A 22,871-nucleotide genomic window follows, 5' to 3' on the forward strand; every position below is an offset into this window, starting at 1 on the left:
TGCTGCATCATCGCCCGCGCTGCGTTTGCGTCGTGTCGGAGGCGATCCAGGCTAGTTTTCCATTTTGGGGTTCTGGCGCTGTGGCACTCGTGTCCAGTCGGTCAGGATAAAATAAGAGCGTCCCGTGGCTCGTGATAGCGCGAGCTAGTGAGAACGCTTTGGCTCTCGTAGGCTTATTCCACAGGAGGAGAGAAACGAGACGGCTGAACCAGAATCACAGTGGGCCTATATATCTTACACGGTGACCAGAATCCTGACGCTGAAATTGCAGCGCAAACGCACAAGACACCCACGACAAACGTACAACACCAGTGCTGACTAACAACTGCTTTATCTTTTCATGCGCCAATGAACATATAAGACTAAGGCAACCTTACCGCACATGCGCATACAACAATAGCTCTAAACCAAACTGTTGTAACAAGGATGATATTGTATTAGATACTCGAAGATATGAAATCACGTTCACATGGTAGGAGGGACAAAGGAGTAAAGAAGGACAAAGAAGTGCGCTTGCGCTGTAATTTTAGCCCCAGGGGTGCTATGCAGGATGGCCCGAGCTTGGCGAAACTCGGGATCTTTCCGAGCTCTGGCGACACTCCCTTTTGGACGAGCTAATAGTACGAGAAGGTGAAATCCATCCCTCAGCGCGCGCTCCGTTCCATTGGTTACTATGGAACGCGGCGTCACGCCAAGGGCGGTCGAAAAGGTTGGGTGGTGTCGTCGAACAAGAGGCACCTTCTTTCATTTGTTTGTCGTTGTCGTTCCACTGAGTGTAGGAGTGCACCCATGCACGAAAAGTGGCAGAAAGTTCTACTAACTATATTTTTATGTGTGCGCGGTTCGTTTGAATTCATTTTCAAGGGTTTGATGTCTGCACTAAGTGTCCTTTAGAATAATCAGCTCCGTGGCCTCTGAGATTAGTTCCAACCGAGCTACTTACAACACCGCGGCTGGAGCTAATCGCCGAGGCCACGTTTATAATCACCATGGTCAGCCTATACCAGGGGCGTAGCCAGAAATTTTTTTCGGGGGGGTTCAAGCATACTTTATGTATGTTCGTGCGTGCGTTTCTATGAGCGCGTGTATATATACCCAAGCAAAACTGAAAAATTTCGGGGGGGGTTGAACCCCCCCAACCACCCCCCCCCTCTGGCTACGCCCCTGGCCTGTACACTCTAGCGCGTTGCTCGGCCGGCGCGCACCCTCGTCGCCCTCTTAGTCATCGTCTGCTCGCACCCCGAGCATGTGCGCCCGGCTGATTAGCTAATTGGCTGGGTGGTATACCGAGCTAAATAAGACAGGACTTGCTATAACTAAGCAAATTAAACCATGTCATGCTAAGACCAAGCTAATTAAGCCACATGTTACTAAGACCATGCTAATAAAGCTGTGTAGGGCTAAGACCGAGCTAATTAGGACCATGTTCATTAACGTGACGTAAATTAGGGGTGCGCTAACTAAAACCGAGCTAATTATGACTTTATTCACTGAAACACGCCAACTAGGATCGCGCTAATCAGCGTTATGCTAATTAGCTCCACACTAATTAAAATCTTGCCAATAAACGTGAGTATTTATTGGTGTGTTGATTAGAACACTACCAATTAAGACAGAACTATATTATTTTAATTAAGACCTAGCTAATTATTACCATCTAAAGTGAGACCGAACTGACGTGGTCTTCACTCCGAAGCAGATGAGTAGACGAGCCACGTAAAAAGCTCAAAGAAGCTAAGTGATCACAAGCTCCTATACGATGGCTCCAGCCTTGCACGAGCAGTGCGAGCTGACCAAATTATTTTATATGCAAAGAAGCTGCTGAGTAGTGTACACTGCATGAAGCACTTGACAGGCACACCGGCACTATAACAGTCCCGAGTTGAACTGGGGCCTTTTCAGAATCAACGACTTTGTGCCCGAGTTCGCACGTCAATCAAGTTGATTGACAGACGCCCGCGGCGAAGGTCGGGTTCCGCCCACCGCGTTTGCACTCGCCGAGGAGCAGTGCTCACGCCACAACGCCAGCGAGCGGCACGATTCCTCTATGAGCATATTCGCACAGACTATGCGCACACGCACGAAGAACTAAGAATAACAGAGAGCTGAGCTAGTTGGTAAGTATTCATTCTAAAAAGACAGGGCGTGCAAACACGGACACAGGAAAGAAGTCAGGACACCACAAACGCCGACTAACAACTGAAGAGACGCACAACGGCTGAAGAGAAAGAAGGCACGAAAACTTATCTGCGCATGCCCATGCAAAAGGCGAACCTATCAATCCGGCACGCGTGGTGGTCTACGTGGAAGATAACTGTTAAGGCATTTGATTTCATCTTTATGCAAGGACGGTTGGCTCACGCATGCACTACCACTATTCTCGATATGCCATGCTTCAATCATCAGGCGCGTTTCTTCATTTCTATGCCGGTACAACACTGCGCATTCATCAAATTTTGGCGTGCACTTACAATCTCGACAATGTAAAGACAGATTAGAAGGTGAGCCTCCTGTAAGCGATCTCTTATGTTCCAACAATCTCTGGTTGATGCATCGGCCCGTCTGTCCTACGTAGAAGCGGCCGCAGCTGAAAGGAATCTTATACACCACACTCGTACGGCAATCAGTGAATTTGTTGGTGTGTGTTACGAAACAAATATCGGTCCGCTTCTTGTCTTTTACTCCCTCATTCTTCCTCTGCACAGCGGCACAAATCTTACCTAGCTTATTGGCAGCCGTGAAAACAACATTAACGCCATATCTGGTTCCTACTTTCTTTAGCCTGTGAGACACGCAATGAATGCACGGTATACCTACGACACGTTTCTTCCTATCTCTTTCTGCAACCATGCTTGGACTTAACACAATAGACTTCTTTAAACGTTCAGCGACCGTGGCCACTGCATCACGAGGATACCCTACATCTAAAAGACGTGTAACCTGTGCGTTAAAGCTATCACTCATTTTGTGCTCACACGACTTGGTGAGGGCTGACGTTTTTTACAACTTTCGAGTGCTTTGACGAAAAATTTAACAGCGGTTTCGAAGATCTAGGAGAATACTGCCAACACACGTGGTTCTTCTGGAACGTTAAGAAAATGTCTAGAAATTGTATTGCATTATTCTGAGGCACCTCTTTAGTAAATCTTAGTCCTCCTCCTTTTAATTCAAATTTTTTGCTCACGGAAGTTACCACCTTTTCAAAGTCCTCACCACTACAAAAAATCAAGTAATCGTCCACATGACGAAAAACCTTAATAACCAAATTACCTAAGGCGCCTTCCAAAAGATTGTCAATCTTGCTAAGGTATAAATCACTAAGAACCGGAGCAACTTTAGAACCAATACATATCCCTGATTTCTGCACATAAACGCCTTCCTTCCAACCTACCAGCGTCGACTTTAAATACATGGAAAAGATTTCTAGAAATGCACCGGTAGAAACACCACATTTTCGGTGAAAACCGTCTGGTGCTCTTGTTCGTTAATACATTCATTAACACATTTTACCAAGTCATCATGCGGCAAAGAATAATACAGGTCTTCAATATCCATACTAAAGGCCTTACAACAGCCGGGGTTATCCTCTGAGAGGAACTGAACTAGCGCCTGAGAATTACGCATACGAAAAGGGTCTGAAAAACTCAAAGAGGTTAAGCAGTTCTGCAAATAACTAGATACAGCGGCTTGCCAGGTGCCTTGCTCTGAAACGATTGCTCGAAACGGAATCTCGTTCTTATGTGTTTTGGCTGAAAAAAACAATTCTAAAGTAATGATTTGGCCTTCTTGACATTACAAGCTATTCTCTCAAGATTATGTCTTCACAAAAGGTCAACAGCACGTTGCCTAACTACGGATGGCTTAAGTTTTACCGCCCTAAAATTATTTTCTATGGCTGTTAATGCTTTTTCTGAGAACAAACTGTCCGGCATAATTACAAAATACCCTTCCTTATCTGAAACTACTGGCCTGAGTTTCTTCTCGACAGAGTAATTAACCAAAGGCCGGATAGGATCAGAACACTTGAGATGCATATTAGAACCCTTGATGCTAGCAACGCAGTCTGAAATGCAGTGGGAACGCTCTTCTTCAGGAACAAGTCTAGTGATTGTACGTGGCAAACTCAAAACGTCTATTGGTTTCAGGTTCGGCTTAAAACAGTATTTAGGACCTAAAGCTAGGGTTTTGCAGTGACTATCATCTAAGGCAGCTCCTCCAAGGACTAGCAAGTTATTTTGCGGTAAAACAGTAGAAATAATCTTCCTCTTACATGGTTGAAGTTCTCGAAGTCCTCGAAGAACCACGTGTGTTGGCAGTATTCTCCTAGATCTTCGAAACCGCTGTTAAATTTTTCGTCAAAGCACTCGAAAGTTGTAAAAAACGGCATCGCCATGTCTTGCCTTAAGTCAGCCCTCACCAAGTCGTGTGATCACAAAATGAGTGATAGCTTTAACGCACAGGTTACACGTCTTTTAGATGTAGGGTATCCTCGTGATGCAGTGGCCACGGTCGCTGAACGTTTAAAGAAGTCTATTGTGTTAAGTCCAAGCATGGTTGCAGAAAGCGATAGGAAGAAACGTGTCGTAGGTATACCGTACATTCATCGCGTATCTCACAGGCTAAAGAAAGTAGGACTAGATACGGCGTAATTTTGTTTTCACGGCTGCCAATAAGCTAGGTAAGATTTGAGCCGCTGTGCAGAGGAAGAATGAGGGAGTAAAAGACAAGAAGCGGACCGATATTTGTTTCGTAAAACACACCAACAAATTCACTGATTGCCGTACGAGTGTGGTGTATAAGATTCCTTTCAGCTGCGGTCGCTTCTACGTAGGACAGACGGGCCGATGCATCAACCAGAGATCGTTAGAACATAAGAGATCGCCTACAGGAGGCTCACCTTCTAATCTGTCTTTACATTGTCGAGATTGTAAGTGCACGCCAAAATTTGATGAATGCGCAGTGTTGTACCGGCATAGAAATGAAGAAACGCGCCTGATGATTGAAGCATGGCATATCGAGAATAGTGGTAGTGCATGCGTGAGCCAACCGTCCTTGCATAAAGATGAAATCAAATGCCTTAACAGTTATCTTCCACGTAGACCACCACGCGTGCCGGATTGATAGGTTTGCCTGTTGCATGGGCATGCGCAGATAAGTTTTCGTGCCTTCTTTCTCTTCAGCCGTTGTGCGTCTCTTCAGTTGTTAGTCGGCGTTTGTGGTGTCCTGACTTCTTTCTTGTGTCCGTGTTTGCACGCCCTGTCTTTTTAGAACGAAGAACTAAAGGTTATATCATCATGTGGCTACGATGTCTCGCATTCAATTTCACCGCGCTCACGACGTACCACTCAAAGCCATGAAGCAAGCGCCCCTGGTGGCATCTGCGGCGAGAAACGTTACTGTTTACTTGTTTGTGGATGCATTCCTTCTATCCATTCGTTACTGCAGAAAAATTTTCAGACGTGTAATGTAAGTTGCAGTAACCTGTCAATTTATTTATCTGTAATATTCGAGAGAAGCGAAACGAGCTGCACGAGAGTGCTGCGTGTGCGCCCTTGTTGCCTTCGAGAGTGGAAATTTCCATGCTGCAGGTGGAACGAAAGAACGTGCCCGAAAGAGGACAAACGCCCACGAACACGCCTATGGGAGGCGCGATGTTCAGTTTGCAAAAAGATAGCGCGACAATCACGCTGACGTCACTGCATTGTTGAAATGTTGACTGTGTGGCGGCGTTGACGCGTTTTCGCACGCGGTGTTCCTTTGAAAGCCGCCGCCAATGCCGCTCATGCGTTCGTGACGCCACACTCGTTCTTGTAACCGTTTTTATCAACGCTGCTATCGCGCGCTCCGCACTGTCTTCCTATCATGACCGCCGTAGGGCGGGCTCGGAACAAACTCGTGTGCCCGAGAAGCTCGGGCCATCCTGCATAGCTCCCCAGGAATATGTACCAACTAGACCCAAATGAAGTTTTACATTGCTGACCAGAATTAACGCCCACAGGGAACGCGAGGCGTTGCTTCACGTGCCAGACCCAAGCGCCGTCTTTATTTTCTTCTCTTGAGGTCGCGGGCCCTTCTGTTTTGTTCGCCACCCAGAGGAAGGCGCGACAGGGTCTTGGGACAACGCGAGCGTAACACTCCGAGAGTGGCTAGCGTTCGGCGCATGCGCCCTGTCGGCTAGCAAATTTCTTGTGTCCCAAATTCTAAAACACTCTAGTGTTTCACCGGAATTGGTATGTGCCCCCCCAACTTGTACTTTGACATAGAGGGCGTGGTTGACCATGCTCGGCGCTTATCACTTGAGGGGGAGTTTTGTACGTCTTGTGCTTTCACCGCATAGCTTGCGTTGGCGCTATAGACCGCATGAAGGTCACTTTGCTCGCTGCAACGACCGCCTTTGCGAAAGGAGCGAGCTGCTATCTGGAAGAGCCAAAGTAGGGGCTAGTTGTAGTAACAACTGTGGCAGTTCGCGTGCGTCCTGTGTATGCCTGTGCGTTCTTTTCGTGCGTCATTCATTGTGTTTGAGAAGCGCGCTGCAAGTGTCGAGCTGTGGCAGTTGTTAGTTCGCACTCGCCTTGTGTGTTTTATTTTCCTGCGTTATTTGTGTTTGAGCTGCGCGCAGCATGTTTCTAGCTGCTTGCCATTCTTCCTGTGACATTCCAATTTCTTGCTATCGAATTCATTGCTTCGCCCTTGAGGCGAAACTGTTTCGTATTGGAATTGCCTCCGAGTCAAGTCTTCATATTATTGTCGTCTGTTTCTCTCGACAAAGCTAAAGTCATTTGACACAAATGTTGGCGCTACAGCTGCAAAACATCGCCAGCCAACTATCGTCATTGATATTGCCACGTTGTAGCTAATAATCGCTTTCTTTGTGTTACTGGGCTTCACCCACAAAATCCACATGGCGCTGGCCGCGCCCCAACCTAAGGGAAACCTCAGCATTTTTGTAGCGTTAGCTACATTTGCCTAGCCGGAGCCGATTTCGCGTGGATCCTCATGAGCCGTGCTGCGCAGGCGCGAGGATCAGTGATGTCACACAGCTGGCTCGCCGGAGCCAGCATCTCACGCGCTTTTCGCCACAGCCGCGCGTGTCTGGCCGCTGCTGGTCGGCGCGTTCGGGAGGAGTGGCGTCGTAGCCGCGGCAGACACACTGGCGCCGGCGCGAGCGCAGACTCTGCCACCGCCGCGCGCGACTCCCGCTGCTGGTCTGCGCATTCAAGAGGAGTTACGTCGTAGCCATGGCAGACACACTGGCGCCGGCGCGCGCGCAGCTATTTGCCATCGCTGTGCAGTCGCCGTCTGACACTACGCTGGAGCCGCTTGATAGCGCCTCTGATTGGCGTTTGCAAGTGGGTAACGCCATGTTACCCGTTTGCAGGTGGGTAACGCTAATGCTGCTCGACGGCGCAGAAGAGCCGAGAAGCTTATCTCATCGGATCCCGAAGTAGTTGCCTGGCAATTAGTGGTTCAGCGTACGAAGAATGAACAGAAGAAGGCTAATAATGCTAGACAATCTCGAAAGCTAAGAATAATCAGCTGAACCTTTGCTAACGCTACGTATATCCTGGCATAGCCGAGCTAAGCCGCTGCATATTTTTTCAGACTGTTCAGTTAAGAATATGCGTAGGACGCGACTAGCCGAATTTGTTCTGGAGCTAACGCGAGCACCAGCGCTAACGTAGGAGGCAGCATGGAGAGTTCGGCGAGTAGGTACGAGTTCATTCTGGTCGAACTGCGCCGAGACGCGACACGAAGAAAGCGCTCGTTTGTCTTGCCTTTCTTCGTGCCCCGTCTCTGCGCAGTTCGACCAGAATGAACGTGCAAGGGTTCGATAAGGCATGTATAGAAGTCGACGCCTTTCACGGACGATCAGATGATTGACGGCCGATGATTGTGTTCAGCGCTACTAGTGTGCAGCGAGTGTTGCTTGTACAGTATTCACGACTTCAAACGATCCATACATTTTTTAGTATGATCACTGGTATGCGCAATTGCTCGAGATAACCACGTCATATTGTGACGATTCTAGTCTCTAAAGATAATGTTGCCTGTGAACTACGCGATCAAGTCGAAATTACGCCAGTATCAGAACTGAAGACGGTGGACACGATAAATGTGCGTTACTTAGCCCTAAATTGTCTTGCTTCAATTCGTGAGTACTGTACTTTGAGGCTTAGTTTTCTGGGAACAATTTCGCCCAATAAAGGTTCAGTATTGCGTTCGCTCTTTTACTAAGCAGTATCCAGGATTTTTGTTAGTGTATACTCCAAGCACGCGCAGATTATTATATACCTGTACTCAACGTCGCCTTGACATAACAGTTAACTAAAGTGGAATATAAGTATTTAAACAGTAGCACGAATGATGCGAACAGCTAAAAGAATAAAGCAGAGAGTTTACCTTGGCAGCACGTTAAAGAAATATTGCAGTAAGCAGACTAAAAAAAAAGCAATGCATAGACATAGCTAGGTAATGTATGGGATGAAAAAGGACAGTTTAGAAAGAACTTGTGCTAACAATGAAATCACGATTTTGAGAACTCATTGAATAAAAGAAAAAGAGACGTACGCCAAGATAGCTTCTGTAAAGTTAATGCTTGTTCTGTTAGATCCAACATCGGCACCGGTGATGCTATAGCTGTTCGAGTCTTCTCTGCATATAAGTCAATCTCATTGCCTGTAAGTCAAACTTGCAGTGACGAGGTCCTTCAAATCGCCGATGTGTGAGAGTCACGAAACGCAAAGAAACCCCCTTTCTTGCATTCTCCAGACTTTTTAACGAAGCACAACGCAAGAGAAACTTCAATAACGGCCCTACGGCGGCATCAGAATTTGTACGCGGAAAACGCTGCAGAGGACAGTGGCAAAGAGCCAAGTATAATAGTGCTGACAAACCTAAAAAGAAAAAAACAAACCATGAAAACAAAGGTCGTCTGGGCGTACAAGTTCGCGCGTTTGTCTGTCGAGGCGACGCGAGCGCCACCACGTGACTCTGCTCCATAAATAGGGACACTCAGAGCTCATCGTCCACCCTCGCTGGAAAACTCTGGCGGAAAGATATAATAATGGAACTGTCTTCAGTTTTAATCTGGTGGCTTAGTGGGAGCAGTATCAGCTTGAGAAGCGGAGTTCAAATAACGTTTATTGTTTCGCACCGTGGGGTTGCGATCGCAGTATCTTGTATCTTAAGATACATGATACATTCTTTAATGTATCGGAAATACAGTTACTGATACACGTCTTGCGAGACGTAACGCGATACAAATACAAGATACCCAAAGAGTATCTAAGATGGTATCTAAGATATATGTATCTTCGATACTGCCCAGGACTGCCTGGGACCGATGTTTGGCACGGCCTCGCTATCCTACCCCTGCGGAGAAACATCTACCGCCGCTGCCAGTACCGAGAGATCAGCCTGCGTGGTTTCTTCACGACGCGCCGCCACATCCACAGCGACGGGAACCTACGTTTGTCTACGTTTTTCGCGCAGTTTTCCACATAATGCATTACCAACTCGCCCAACAGTGTGCTTTTCTAAGGGAACCTACACGCAATAATATAATTTTTGTCTACGTTGACATACACTGAGCAGTGCAAGGCGGCTTACCTCGTGGCTGTTTTTCTTGTTTTAGAGAATTTGTTGATACTATTCGGCAGGCACACATAAACAGTGACATCTGCCACTGTCATTAAAGCGAAAAGTGTACAATCACTGTATACTGCCATTTCTAACACATGGGGCTGAGACCACGAGTATAACAAGGTAACTAGAGAACATGTTGAGTTCCCCGCAGCGTGCAATCGGAGGACTCCAGAATGGGTCAGGGAATAAACTGGGGTAGATGATATTCTAGCTGACATCAAGCGAACGAAATGGAGCTGTGCTGGCCCCGCAATGCGTAGAGCGGACATTCGGAAAAAAAAGAATTGTTATTAAGGAATGAAAAACGTAGTCGAGGAAGGAAGTGATGAAATTAACATGTTTAAGAAGGTATAACTATATTAGGGGTGTGTGAATATTCGAGTTTTGAATTCGAATCGAATAATACTAAATCGAATAATTCGATTCGACGTTCGAATAGCCTGTGGTCGAAGTTTCGAATAATTCGACAGGACGAATATTTAAAACGCGACAAAGGCCAATGGTGCAACTTGGTTAGGGTGGGGTGGCTAAAACTAACGCTAACGTTGTTACAGTAGGCCTTTCCTTAAAACTTTCGCCGTAATCCTGGTTACACGGTGCATGTTTATTTTAAAGGAGATTATGTCATTTCCGCACGTCGTGGCTGCAGGAATGAGCGCCGGGGAACACTCTGGGAGACTGCCCAACTGCCAGCTTCAAAAAATAAACGGCACACTGAGCTCACGCCTTATAGTCAAGAGGTTCAAAAATATTGCAATGAGCCCCTGATCGCAAGAAAGCATGATCCTTTGAAATAGTGGAAAGAGCATGTAACTGCACTTTCTCCAGGTGTCGCCAAAATTGCATTGCGATACCTTGCCAGCCCTGCTACTGAGGCGCCCAGTGGGCGCATGTGTTCAACAGCAGGAAACACCGTAACATCGCGGCGAGAGAACCTGAAGCCAGGTCACGAGGAACAGCTTGTCTTTCTGCGTGAAAACTTGTAGTCTTTCGGTAGCAGTTACTCACCGCGTTATGTGCTCGAGGACATAAGCAGGTTTCATTTCTTTACTCTTTCTTTCAATTTTCAATAAAACATTTTCTATTCGATATTTTTGCTTACTCTTCGGCACTATTGGATTCCAATTTGATTCGAGAGGAAATTTCACTATTCGCACACGCCTAAAATATATTCAACGCCCATGCGAAAATTCGAGCCACACTTACTGATTCTCTTATCTTTGCGGTGGGCTTCCTCGGCAGACGTTGTATAAGTGAAGTGGCGTGGCTCAAAACGTAATCAATATATCGAGTAGCGAGTGGAAGCGCGTCACATCGTTTCCTGCTGCAAAGCATTCCGCAGATAATTGGGGTCCGCAAAGCACATGTGGCGGGCAATATATCCGGCCCGTTCCAATTATTGAACAAAACATCTGCCACTCATGTGGTGATAAAATCTGGCGAGGTGATATACCAAACACTTTCAAAATGTAATTGTCTCTACGAACATTCCGCGTAGGACGAGAACGTTCGACGAGATAGAGTCGACCATTTATACTGCAGTGGCAGAATTGTAATTTTTAAGCGCTAATAAATATATAGACTATGACAGTGTTAGTTTTCTGGTGCAGCAGCAGCACCAAATGTTACATAAAGCACTCTGACGTAAGCAAATGGCGAGGTGCTATTTTTAATTAACGCATTCTGTTGTATCAGGGAGTGGTGTTAAGGTAGGTGGACTGCTAAACGCTGTGCGCTGCTTATTTCTGCAGCAGATCACGTAAAACACTCAGTGTTACGTTCTCTCTGCGAACATATAGACAAAGCAGCATATTGATTTCTATATTTTTTGTCCGTGTTTTTTCTGCTAAAATTCTTTATATTAAACATATCACAAGAAAAGCCGGTCGACAAGCCGTTGGTGATCTGAAGGACACATTATATGTGTCACAAGTTATCGAATGTGTTTATGCAGCGCCGTACCCCTGCGCTACAACTCCAACAAATAAAATAGGTCTGATTGAAAGCCTACCTGCTTTTTTCATAGACTCCTTCCATCGCGTGCGTCCGAGAACAAAAAAAGAGAGTTTGAAGGCATGTGACACTGTGACTAGCCCCGTCTCTGCTGTCGTCGGCGTTCTCAGAATGCGCGGTCGACCGACACTTACCGCGCATGTGCGTGCCACAAGGCCATGCCCAACACTTGGCGAAGCGCACGAAAAGCGTACCGTGCCTAAAGAAGTTCTCCGCACCTCATTTGGTGCCTCCTGGACCGGTCAACCTTTCACGATCCATGTCGTCAATTGATTGCATCATCATGTGATGTCATGTCAGGTTATCATCACGTCAGAGTGGCGTTACAGGTATTGGCGATCTCTCAGGTCACGATGATGTCACTCAATGACGAGCTTATGCGGCGTCATCGCTCGCTCGTAGGAGGTCACGTGGCTTTTCAGTTCAAGGGCGGATGTGAATGGACGCCAACGGCTGCAGGAAAATCAAGCAGGTGTGCCATTTGGAGCTTCGCTGTAGTGAACTACAACTGGGGACTCGCCCCCGTATTGGTGAAAATGTGAACGCCTATCTATGTTAAGCAAATTGACTGACTCTGCTGGCATAGCTAAATCGTGGTCCTCTATAGCATCGAAAGCACATACAAGAGAGGGCCAAAAAAACGGCAGGAAGTTGAAGATGGAAGCTTGCGATGAAAAAATCCGCAAACAAGGGCTATGGGCTCGAGCCGCTGTAGCGGAATTGATAAGAGCATTAGGCGCAAAATCCGAAGGTCGCCGGTTCGGCTCCTGCCGGCGGCAAGTTGTCTTTTCGTCAGCTTTAGTTTCTTCACATCTATATAACAATGAATAAAATACACTTCAGGCTCTAAAATTAACCTCCCCTATACTTCTTTGGCTTCATTATCTGCTGGTTTTCATTACGGTTGTATCAAACGACAAAACGGTCCCTCCAAAGTTCCCCTCCTTCATTCATTCATACCGAGGGTCTTGTTCCGACAGAACTGATGCTTTCAGGTAAGGTTTATGGGTCCGCCGTGCTCTCGGTAAGGCTCACGTGCTAGGTGACGCCGCCTGGGAAAAGGTCTCCCACATTCGCTATCATGGCTAAGAGTGCCGCTGACTAACACTCCCAGAGTTTTCATGCATATAAATACTCTATAAGTGGACGGGGGATGACCACCGCTGTAGCTCAGTTTGTAAGAGCATCGGGCGTGAAATCCGAAGGTCGCAGGTTCGGCCCCTGCCGGCGGCAAGTTCTCTATTCGTCAGCTTTACTTTCTTCACATCTATATGACAATTAATAAAATACGCTTCAAGAAGTAAAATTAACGTCCCTATACTTTCTTTGGCTTCATTACCTGCTGTTTTTCATTACGGATGTGTCAAAAGAGAAACGAGTCCTCGAAATTTACCCCCCTCCTTTCATTCATGATATACATGTCATTATTACCACGAAAGTGTTTTATTCCGGGGTCCACCACGGATCCACTGACGTATTTCCGTCACGGATATGACGTTGTAAAATATAAAGACTAACAGATGGCAAAGAAAAAAAGCTCGAAGAAAAGTTCCGTCACCGGGAGTCGAACTTACGACCGCTCGCTCCGCAGTGCGCGGCTTGGAACGATTCGGCCACAGACGGCACGCTCTTTGCCGTGCTAACAGCGCGCTAGTTATATAAACCATTTGCCGGTGGTGGTACTCAGAGATCGGTAATACATCAGCGTGTTTTCGTTGTCATTAGTTAGATGTCGCGAAGGGCTCGAAGAGCGTAAAGTTACTGGAACGGGAAATGTACCGCGACCGTCCTGCTCGCTGCCATATTTGGTCCAGCGCGGCCGAAGCTGTGGCGGCGCGGTGTTGATTTCACGCGGAGTAACGCATGTTTTACGCATTGCGTGCGCTTTTGCAGCCCCGAATGAAGCATACCGTTGTTCTCTAACTGATTAGGAAAGAAATAGCGGCAGTTTTTGCTTGTCTACGCGCGCAAGCACGCGTACTAACGCGGTAAAGAAATGCGAACTGCGCGGCATTTACGCGCTCCGCTGTCTGCATTTAACAAATGCGAAGCAATCCTTAGCGAACTTTTGCAAGTTTGAACGTAGTATCTATCTATCTATCTATCTATCTATCTATCTATCTATCTATCTATCTATCTATCTATCTATCTATCTATCTATCTATCTATCTATCTATCTATCTATCTATCTATCTATCTATCTATCTGTCTGTCTGTCTGTCTGTCTGTCTGTCTGTCTATCTATCTATCTATCTATCTATCTATCTATCTATCTATCTATCTATCTATCTATCTATCTATCTATCTATCTGTCTGTCTGTCTGTCTGTCTGTCTGTCTGTCTGTCTGTCTGTCTATCTATCTATCTATCTATCTATCTATCTATCTATCTATCTATCTATCTATCTATCTATCTATCTATCTATCTATCTATCTGTCTGTCTGTCTGTCTGTCTGTCTGTCTGTCTGTCTATCTATCTATCTATCTATCTATCTATCTATCTATCTATCTATCTATCTATCTATCTATCTATCTATCTATCTATCTATCTATCTATCTATCTATCTATCTATCTATCTATCTATCTATCTATCTATCTATCTATCTAATATCTATCTATCTATCTATTCGCCCACGGCTATGCGCTCTCCTGGCCGTTTCCTTAATGGGATGTACACCAAATTTGGTATGGCAAAATATGACTGTATGTTGAATATAAAAACAGGTGGTAACATGAAAATAATGACATGTACGGCATGTACGGCATGATTTACATGCTATGATCATGGTGCGCTCGCGGCCGCTTCGCTAGCTTGATACACACCAAAAGTGATGTGGCCTGACAAGAGTGTATGACGAACATAAGTTACTGGTCATAGCGTGGAAATCATGGCAGGCATACCATCTAAAACATGGTTTAAATGACATGGTCTCGGGGCGCTCACGGTCGCCTAATGAAATGCCTATATACCAAAATTGATATGACGAGATATTTCTGTATGACGAAAGCTAGTGACAGGTGGTAACATGAAAATCATGACTTGCATGAAAACATGACTTGCATGCCATGTACGGCATCACTTATACCCCTGTCACACGGCACGTGTAATGCCATTCGCGGCGAATTTCACTCATAATGAATGTCATTGCTGTCTTGCCTTTCGGGTTTACACGGCTATATGAAATGACATTCGCAGTTGATGTCGATGTTAATCGGCAGGCTGCTGTGATACCGAAAGTTACAAATCACGCATTTAGTTAACATATTTTCGCTTTATTGTTATTTATACAACGGTAAACATTGTCCGACTGATTCAAAATATACTGCGACGCTATATAACAGCATCAGTAGAAAAAAAATCCGTGTACACATCCAAAGCAAGACTAGCTAAAGCCGTTTACGAGTCACAACTTGTAGTCGGCAATACTTCGCACCGTGACAGCGTTCGTGAATTTGTGACCGTGATGGATGATGATCAGTTCAAATGAACGTTAATTGCTCTCCAGCTGCTGCAAAAGAAGCAACAGAACCGACTGTAGCGTCTCAAGCTGGGTATTGAAAAAAGACCACAGACGACGAGGGATTTGGAGCTGCGCCTACACGCCAACACTGTTACGTTGGCTGCTCTCCGGGCTTCGACTTCGTCGGCGATTACAGAGAATTGTGCGCGACGCTTCACCAAAACAACAACGAGCGTTTGTAAACATGGCTGACAGCTGGCGCTAGCGTCGATTCAAAATCTGGAAACGAGAATATAGCTGCATAATTTGCTTCCACTATCGTGTTGTACCTTAAAGAGTTACCGAAAAGTTAACAACAACCTTTAATAAATATCTGAACATCGTTTACATTTGCTTTAAGATATCGATTTTGTAATGACTTGTCAAGCGCCTGTCGACGAGATTACACATGTGGCGCTTCCATGAGTTTGGTGAACACATTCAACGGCCGAATGTCATTACGTGTGAATGTTATTCACTATGCCCGTGTAGCAGTAACAAAAATGCCATTAACACCTAATGTAATTCGCCACGAATGACATTACACCTGCCGTGTGACAGGGGTATTACTTTTTCAAAAAAAAATCAAAATGAATTTATTAAGACATGTATACAAAAAATGCGTACATAATATTTGTACCAATAGCCTACGTGGCTAGTAGCTGGTCCAATAGAGAAAATACATAAAAGTTAGCAACGCACATGATTGGTCATGAAAAATGATTGGTTTTATACATATGGAAATTTCAGTGATGTACAATCTACGTACGGAAGGTGATTACAATTCATTAGACAAGAAAAAGCGTTTGCAAGAAAGGTTGAAGTTACGCGTAGTTTTTATTTCCAGAGGCACAGTGTTCCAGGTTACAGCTCCGAAGAATTCTAGCAATCGTTCGCCATAAACGTTGTTACAGGGAGGAAGATTTAAATTTAACTGACTTGTTTGTCTGGTGTTTGCACGCGGGAAGTTGAATATGGTGTTGGGTAGTGGAAAGTTTGTGTGCAGTATTTTGTGAACTAGGCAAGCTACCTTATAATTTCTTAGCGCCGTAAATGAGAGAATATGAAGATCATTGAATAGGGTGCCACTGGGGTAATGAACGGGGGAGAATGTTATTATTCTTAAAGCACGTTTTTGTAACTGGAGTATAGGTCTTAAATAAGTTTTGTATGTTAGGCCCCAGGCCTCACAGCAGTAGCCGAGGTGTGAATGAAACAGAGAAAAATATATGCAACGAAGTAGAGAACGAGGAAAATATTGGCGGGAACGGACCAGTGCATAACAGCTGAAAGCTAGTTTTCTACACACAGCATTGATCTGGTCTCTCCAGTGCAAGTGATGGTCAAAAAGAATTCCCAAGTATTTGAATGAGTCGACCCTATTCAGAGTTTGGTTGGCCAGAGAAATATTAAGGCTGCTGTAGTTCACTATTTTTCTGCTTGAGTGAAATACGACGTATTGAGTTTTCTCAGTATTTATGGCTAGCCTGTTTTCTGTAAACCACTTATTTATTATTGTCATTTCTTTCGATATAACGTCTTGCAGTGAAGGAAGTGAGTTACCTGAGTAAAGTAATGCTGTATCATCAGCATACATTAGGACTTTTGTGAACTTAAGAGCTAGCTGTAGATCATTGACGTATAAAGAGAAGAAAATGGGACCCAAAACCGATCTCTGTGGTACTCCGCATGTGACATCAGCAAAAGTAGAGCAATGTTTGTCAATTACTACTTGCTGTCTACGTGCGTTGAAATAGCTCTGGATGAATTGAAGCGCGTTTCCAACGACTCCATAAGACTCTAACTTTTCAAATAGTCTAGCATGACAGATTGTGTCGAACGCCTTCCTTACATCGAGAAATATTGATACTGCAACGTCCTGCCTGTTTAGAGCGGTGTTAATGAATTGTGAAAGTGTTGAAACGGCGGTTGCAGTAGATCTACCTGCAATGAAACCATGCTGCTGCGGGCAGATAATGTTATTGTTCTCAAAGAATGCATTTAGTTGTAATGCAATGAGTTTTTCGAATAGGGTGTTCACTGTACTGAGAATAGTTATTGGTCTATAACTACCCGTGTGGTTCGGGTCACCAGATTTGTACACTGGAATGACTTTACCAACCTTCAATACGTCTGGGTAACAGTTCATGCTTACTGCGTGATTGAACACGTGGCAAAGGGGCCTGCACAAGATATCGATATTGTTTTTCAGGATCCTAACCTGAATACCGTCTGGTCCAGATGCCTTATTTGCAGATAACTTTCCTACGATTGATTTTACTTCATCAAGTGTTATTTCACGAAACTGAAAGCAATATTCAATAGATCTTTCAAGCCTGGTTGTGGAAATTGTTAGGGTAGACTGCTTGTATATGTTCACAGCGATTCTTGAGAAATGATCATTAAAGTCATTAGCAGTCTGAACAGATACATTTTCTGGGGTAACATATCGTTTATCTTCTAATCCTACTACATCTCTAACAATTCTCCATATTTGCCTTCCATCACCGTTTTGTCGCTTAATTAGGTTGGTGTAGTAATTCTTCTTTGCTTTCCGAATTGACATAACTGATTTGTTTCGGAAAAACTTAAACTGGCCTCTATAATACTTGTTGGCTTTGTTGTGTTTTAGTTTATTGTAAAAGTAATCTTTCCTTTTTATTAAAAGCAGTATGCTATCATTCATCCAGCGGCATATGGCGTAGTCGTAGTTGTGCTTAGAATTGTACCGAGATTTTTCTATAGCTTGAGTAATGCAGTCTATAATGTTTTGACATTATAGACTGCCATATTGCCATATTGCCAGACTGCCATATTGATGGCGCGCTCGCGGCCGGTTCGGTAGCTTGATATACACCAAAACTGTAATGTGCGAGGTGACTGTATGACGAACATAAACGACAGGTGGTAACGTGAAAATCATGATATGAATGACATGTACAGCATGATTTACAACCCACGCTTATGGTGCCCCAGCGGCCGGTTCGCCAGCTTGGTATACCCCAAAATTGGTATTTCGTGACGCGACTGTATGATCAACATAAATGGCATGTGGTAACATGACAATCATGAGATGAATGTCATGTAGAGCGTGATTTATAAGCCACGCTCATGGTGCGCTAGCGGCCGGTTCGCTAGCTTGGTATACCTCAAAATTGGTATTTCGGGACGTGACTATATCAGTCCTGAACATAAATGGCAGGAAGTAACATGAAAATAATGATATGCACGTCATGTAGGCCCTGATTTACATGCCATGCTCATGGTGTGCTCGCGGCTGTTTAGCTGGCTGATATACACCAAAATTGGTATTGCATGACGTGTCTGTACGACGAACATAAATGCCAGGTGGTAACATGCAAATAATGACATTATGTCGTGTAGGGCATGGATTACATGACATGCTCATTGTGCGTTTGCGGCCGGTTGGCTAGTCTGGTATACCCCAAAACTGGTATTTCGTGACCTGACTGTATTGCGAACATAATTGACAGTTGGTAACGTGAAAATTATGACATGCATGTCGTGGAGGGCTTGATTTACGTGCCACGGTCATGGTCTACTCGCGTCTGTTTCGCTAGCTTGACATACACCAATATTGGTATTGCGCGACGCGACTGTGTGATGAACACTAATGGCAAGTGGTGACTTGACAATTATGAAATGGACTTCATGTACAGCATGATTTACATGCCATGCTCATGGCGCGCTCGCGGCCGTTTCCCTGGATTGGTATACACCAAAACTGGTATTGCGTGACGTAAGTTTACGACGAACATAAATGACAGGTCATTCATTGTGTACCAGAATATACGCTTCAATATATAAAAGATTGTACATACATGCATGCATGACAAACATGGGATATATAGCGAACTAGATGGCATGACGTGAATGACTTCATTTTCCTCAGAGAGAAACAAGGCGATGTATGCAGCTCTCTGCTGGCTGCTTCGTATTACATCGATTCCCACGGTGCGCGGGATCTGCCGGATTTTTTCATGTTACCACCTGTCATTTATGTTCGTCATACAGTCGCGTCACATAATACCAATTTTGGTGTATATCAAGCCAGTGAAGCAGCCGCGAGTACAGTTTCACATGTAAATCATGCCGTACGCGAAATGCATGTCATTATTTACATGTTACCACCTTTCATTTATCTTCGTCACAGAATTAGGTCATGCAATACCACTTGTGGGGAATACCAAGCTAGCGAACCGGCCGACGCACCATGAGCGTGGCATGTAAATCATGGTGCACATCAAATGCATGTCATGACTACCCTGTTACCCCTGTCATTTATGTTCGTCATACAGTCACGTCAAGCAATACCACTTATGGTGTATATCAAGTTAGGGAAACGGTCGCGAGTGCATCATGAGCGTGGCATGTAAATCGTGCTCTACATGGCATACACGTCATGACTTATTTTCCTGTTAGAACCTGTCATTTCTATTCTTTGTACAGTCAGCGTACAGGATACCAATTTTGGTGCATATCAAGCTAGCGAAACTGTCGCGAGTGCACAATGAGTGTGACATGTGTGTCATGCTGTGCATGGCAGGCATGTCATCATTGCCATTTTTGCACTTGCCATTTGTATTTGTCATACAGTAAGCCCACGCAATACCAATTTTCGTGGATATGAAATGGACACGAGTGCACCGTCGACGTAGCATGTAATTCATGCTGCACAAACCTTTCATGATTCACATGTTACATCCTGTCATTTATGCTCCTCATACGATCACGTCGCGCATGACCAATGTTGGTATATAACAAGCTCGCGAAACTGCCGCGAGCGCACCATGAGCGTGACATGTAACTCATGGTGTACTTGACATGCAATTCATGATTTTCATGTTACCACCTGTCATTTACGTTCGGCATAGAGAAATGTCTCGTCATACTAACATTAGTATATAGTCATCCAATTAAACGGTCGCTAGCGCACCTAGATCCTGTCGTGTAAATCATGCTGTACGTATCTCGCGAGTCATGATTTGCATGTTACAACCTGTCACTTATGTTCGTAAGGCACTCTTGTCACGCCTGACCAATTTTGGCACATACCTAGCTAAGGAAACGGCCGCAAGACCTGGGCATGTATATCATGCCATTCATGACTGCGTGCATTGTTTTTCATGTCATGTTATGACTTGTCAGCTACCTTCATCATGCTGTCACGTTATGCCATACCAATTTTGGTATACATCCCATTAACGAAACAGCCAGGAGAGCACAAAGTCGTAGGCGGATAGATAGATAGATAGATAGATAGATAGATAGATAGATAGATAGATAGATAGATAGATAGATAGATAGATAGATAGATAGATAGACAGATAGATAGATAGATAGATAGATAGATAGATAGATAGATAGATAGATAGATAGATAGATAGATAGATAGATAGATAGATCCACTGAAAGTCGCAGAAGTGCGCTAAGAAATCCTTCGCATTTAAACCAAGGGGTGGACGTTGCGCTGAATTGGGGTTGTCAGAGGAGGCACCATTTAACAATGATAGGTTAGAAATTCCTAGAAGGGCTTAACTCTCATTGAGTTTCGTTGAGCGTGTACCATATCGGATGGATTCAAGTGCCCCCTTGGAAACGTTAATACTTGCTGGCTGGAGTGTACTGAACTTGTGAATATGGTACGACTGTATATTTTCTGTCTCTTTAGGACCGGAAGTTTGACTGAAGTATGTAAAGTTACAGATCGTCGAAGTTGTGACCTGCTACATTAAAATGCTGTGCGACTGCTTTCGGCAATTTCTTCGCCGTGTTCGCGCGATGGCCGTTCAATGTAACATTAACAACCTGCCCCGTTTTTGTCCATGTACCGCTTGTCATAATATGAACATTCGATCGTGTGAATAACTTTTTATCTAGTGCAGGTAAAACTAGATTTTATATAATGGACGTAATCATATCTGGTGCTTTTATGAACAGCGTCATCTTGAAGGCATTTGCATGTGTTGCATCTTGAACGAGAACAACGTTTTATGTGGGGAGTAGAATGAGGGTTTACTTTTGCATGCAGTAACATGGTCCTTAAAACATGGCGAAGCTTGTACTAAGACGCGTAATGCTTGAAACAGCGAAACGGGACGATTGTGTAGAGTAATCTGCTTGCTTCTAGGTTGTTTATAGGCCTTAGCTGGGTAATGCAGGTTGTTGCTAGGTTGCTTGTAAGTCGTTGCTAGGGTTTAGATAGGTGATGCTAGGTTGTTTCTACGTTGCTTGTAGGTCATTTCTTGGGTTTAGCTAGGTGATTCTAGGTTGTTTCTACGTTGATTCTAAGCGCAGAGAGCTTCAAGTTAAACCACTGACAGCCACAGACATGACACGGATGTCCAAACTGCAGAGACTGGAGCTCGCGCTGAAACCAAGCGTTCGCACCTCTGATAGATCTACGGGCACGGCGTCGTTGGCGTTAGCCTTCCATCGCTTCGGGGTCTTCTCGCAGCCGCTAGGTAATGCAGGTTGTTTCTAGGTTGTCTCTAGGTCGTTGCTAGGCTTTAGCTAGGTGATGCTAGGTTGTTTCTGCGTTGATTCACAGCGTAGAGATCTTCAAGTTAAACTACAGACAGTCAAAGACGCGACACATATGTCCAAACTGCAGAGACAGAACTCTTATAGATACACGGGCACGTGATCGTTGGCGCAGGCCTTCCATCACTTAGAGGTATTCTGGCAGCCGCCGTTGCCTTTCCCGTTCTCTAGTTTTCTCTCGGACTACGTACTCGGGGTCTTCGGCTCGCCGCCGTCGGTTCGCAGCCATTTGTTGGGCTAACTGTTTTCCTTCTTCATTTTTAGTGGGCCAGTGGTGAGGAGATGGACTTCACCAATTTCAGTGGCACATAGCGGTTTATGATTATGATAGTTTTTTGGTTCGCAGTACAAGGAACAATTTGCTAAACAGCTTCGCTGTTAAAATTCCCATTGCGGCGATACATGACATTTGGAACCCTTCTGGGTGAAATTGGCGGCATGGGACCGCCAAACCTAAAGATAAGGTGATCCTCTTGTTGTACGTCAGCGGTGGCTACATGGCTGAGCATCCGCTTCCAATGGGTGAGGTAGCGGGTTCGATTCGCAGTGCCGACCGGGAACGCACCGGTTTTTCGTATAGGGTAGAGGAGCACACCGACCTGGCGCTCGGTTGTTAATGCGTACTCATGTCGAATGGTGGCCCCATAAGGTTCTGTAAAGGCCCCTGGGCGCACCTTAACCCACCACAGCCTTGGTGAAATAGTTGAGCATCCGCCGCTGCTGTGGGAGGCAGAGAATTGCTGCCGCCGGGTACCTACCGGTAAAATAGGTACAAGCGCACTTTTGGCCTGCATATGCACCCAAACTGGTATGACGAGCCATTATTGTAGGACGAACATAAATGACAGGGGGTAACATGAAAATAATGACATACATGTCATGTACAGCATGACTTACACACTCTCGTTTGCCTCATGACCGACCCCAGCGTGTGCCCGGGGAACGTCCTTATCAAAACTCTATTATCGCCGCTCACCCTCTCTTTGATTGCCTCAGTGCATCGAATTAAAGTGCAGTCACCGACAAGGATGAGGTGCACAGACTTTCCTGCTGATATGACCTGCACATGTACACCTGACTACTGACTTGTTGACTAGCATTAGTCACGACTGCTGCTTTGTCCCCTTTACCCAAAAGTAGTTCCCGGA

General features: G+C 45.1%; 1 protein-coding gene across 1 annotated transcript in view; it reads right to left on the reverse strand.

Annotated features, from left to right (window-relative positions):
- The window catches only part of LOC119382233 (uncharacterized), a 286,762-nt gene extending 275,868 nt beyond the window's left edge, over window positions 1–10,894 (reverse strand). The window contains exon 1 of the mRNA XM_049412767.1: window positions 10,852–10,894. Coding sequence (XP_049268724.1) covers window position 10,852 — 1 coding nt within the window. The 5' untranslated portion in view covers window positions 10,853–10,894. The remainder of the gene's footprint in view (window positions 1–10,851) is intronic.
- Between the last annotated feature and the right edge of the window lie 11,977 nt (window positions 10,895–22,871).

Source organism: Rhipicephalus sanguineus, chromosome 2 (assembly GCF_013339695.2).
Source record: "Rhipicephalus sanguineus isolate Rsan-2018 chromosome 2, BIME_Rsan_1.4, whole genome shotgun sequence".
NCBI classification, from domain to species: domain Eukaryota; kingdom Metazoa; phylum Arthropoda; class Arachnida; order Ixodida; family Ixodidae; genus Rhipicephalus; species Rhipicephalus sanguineus.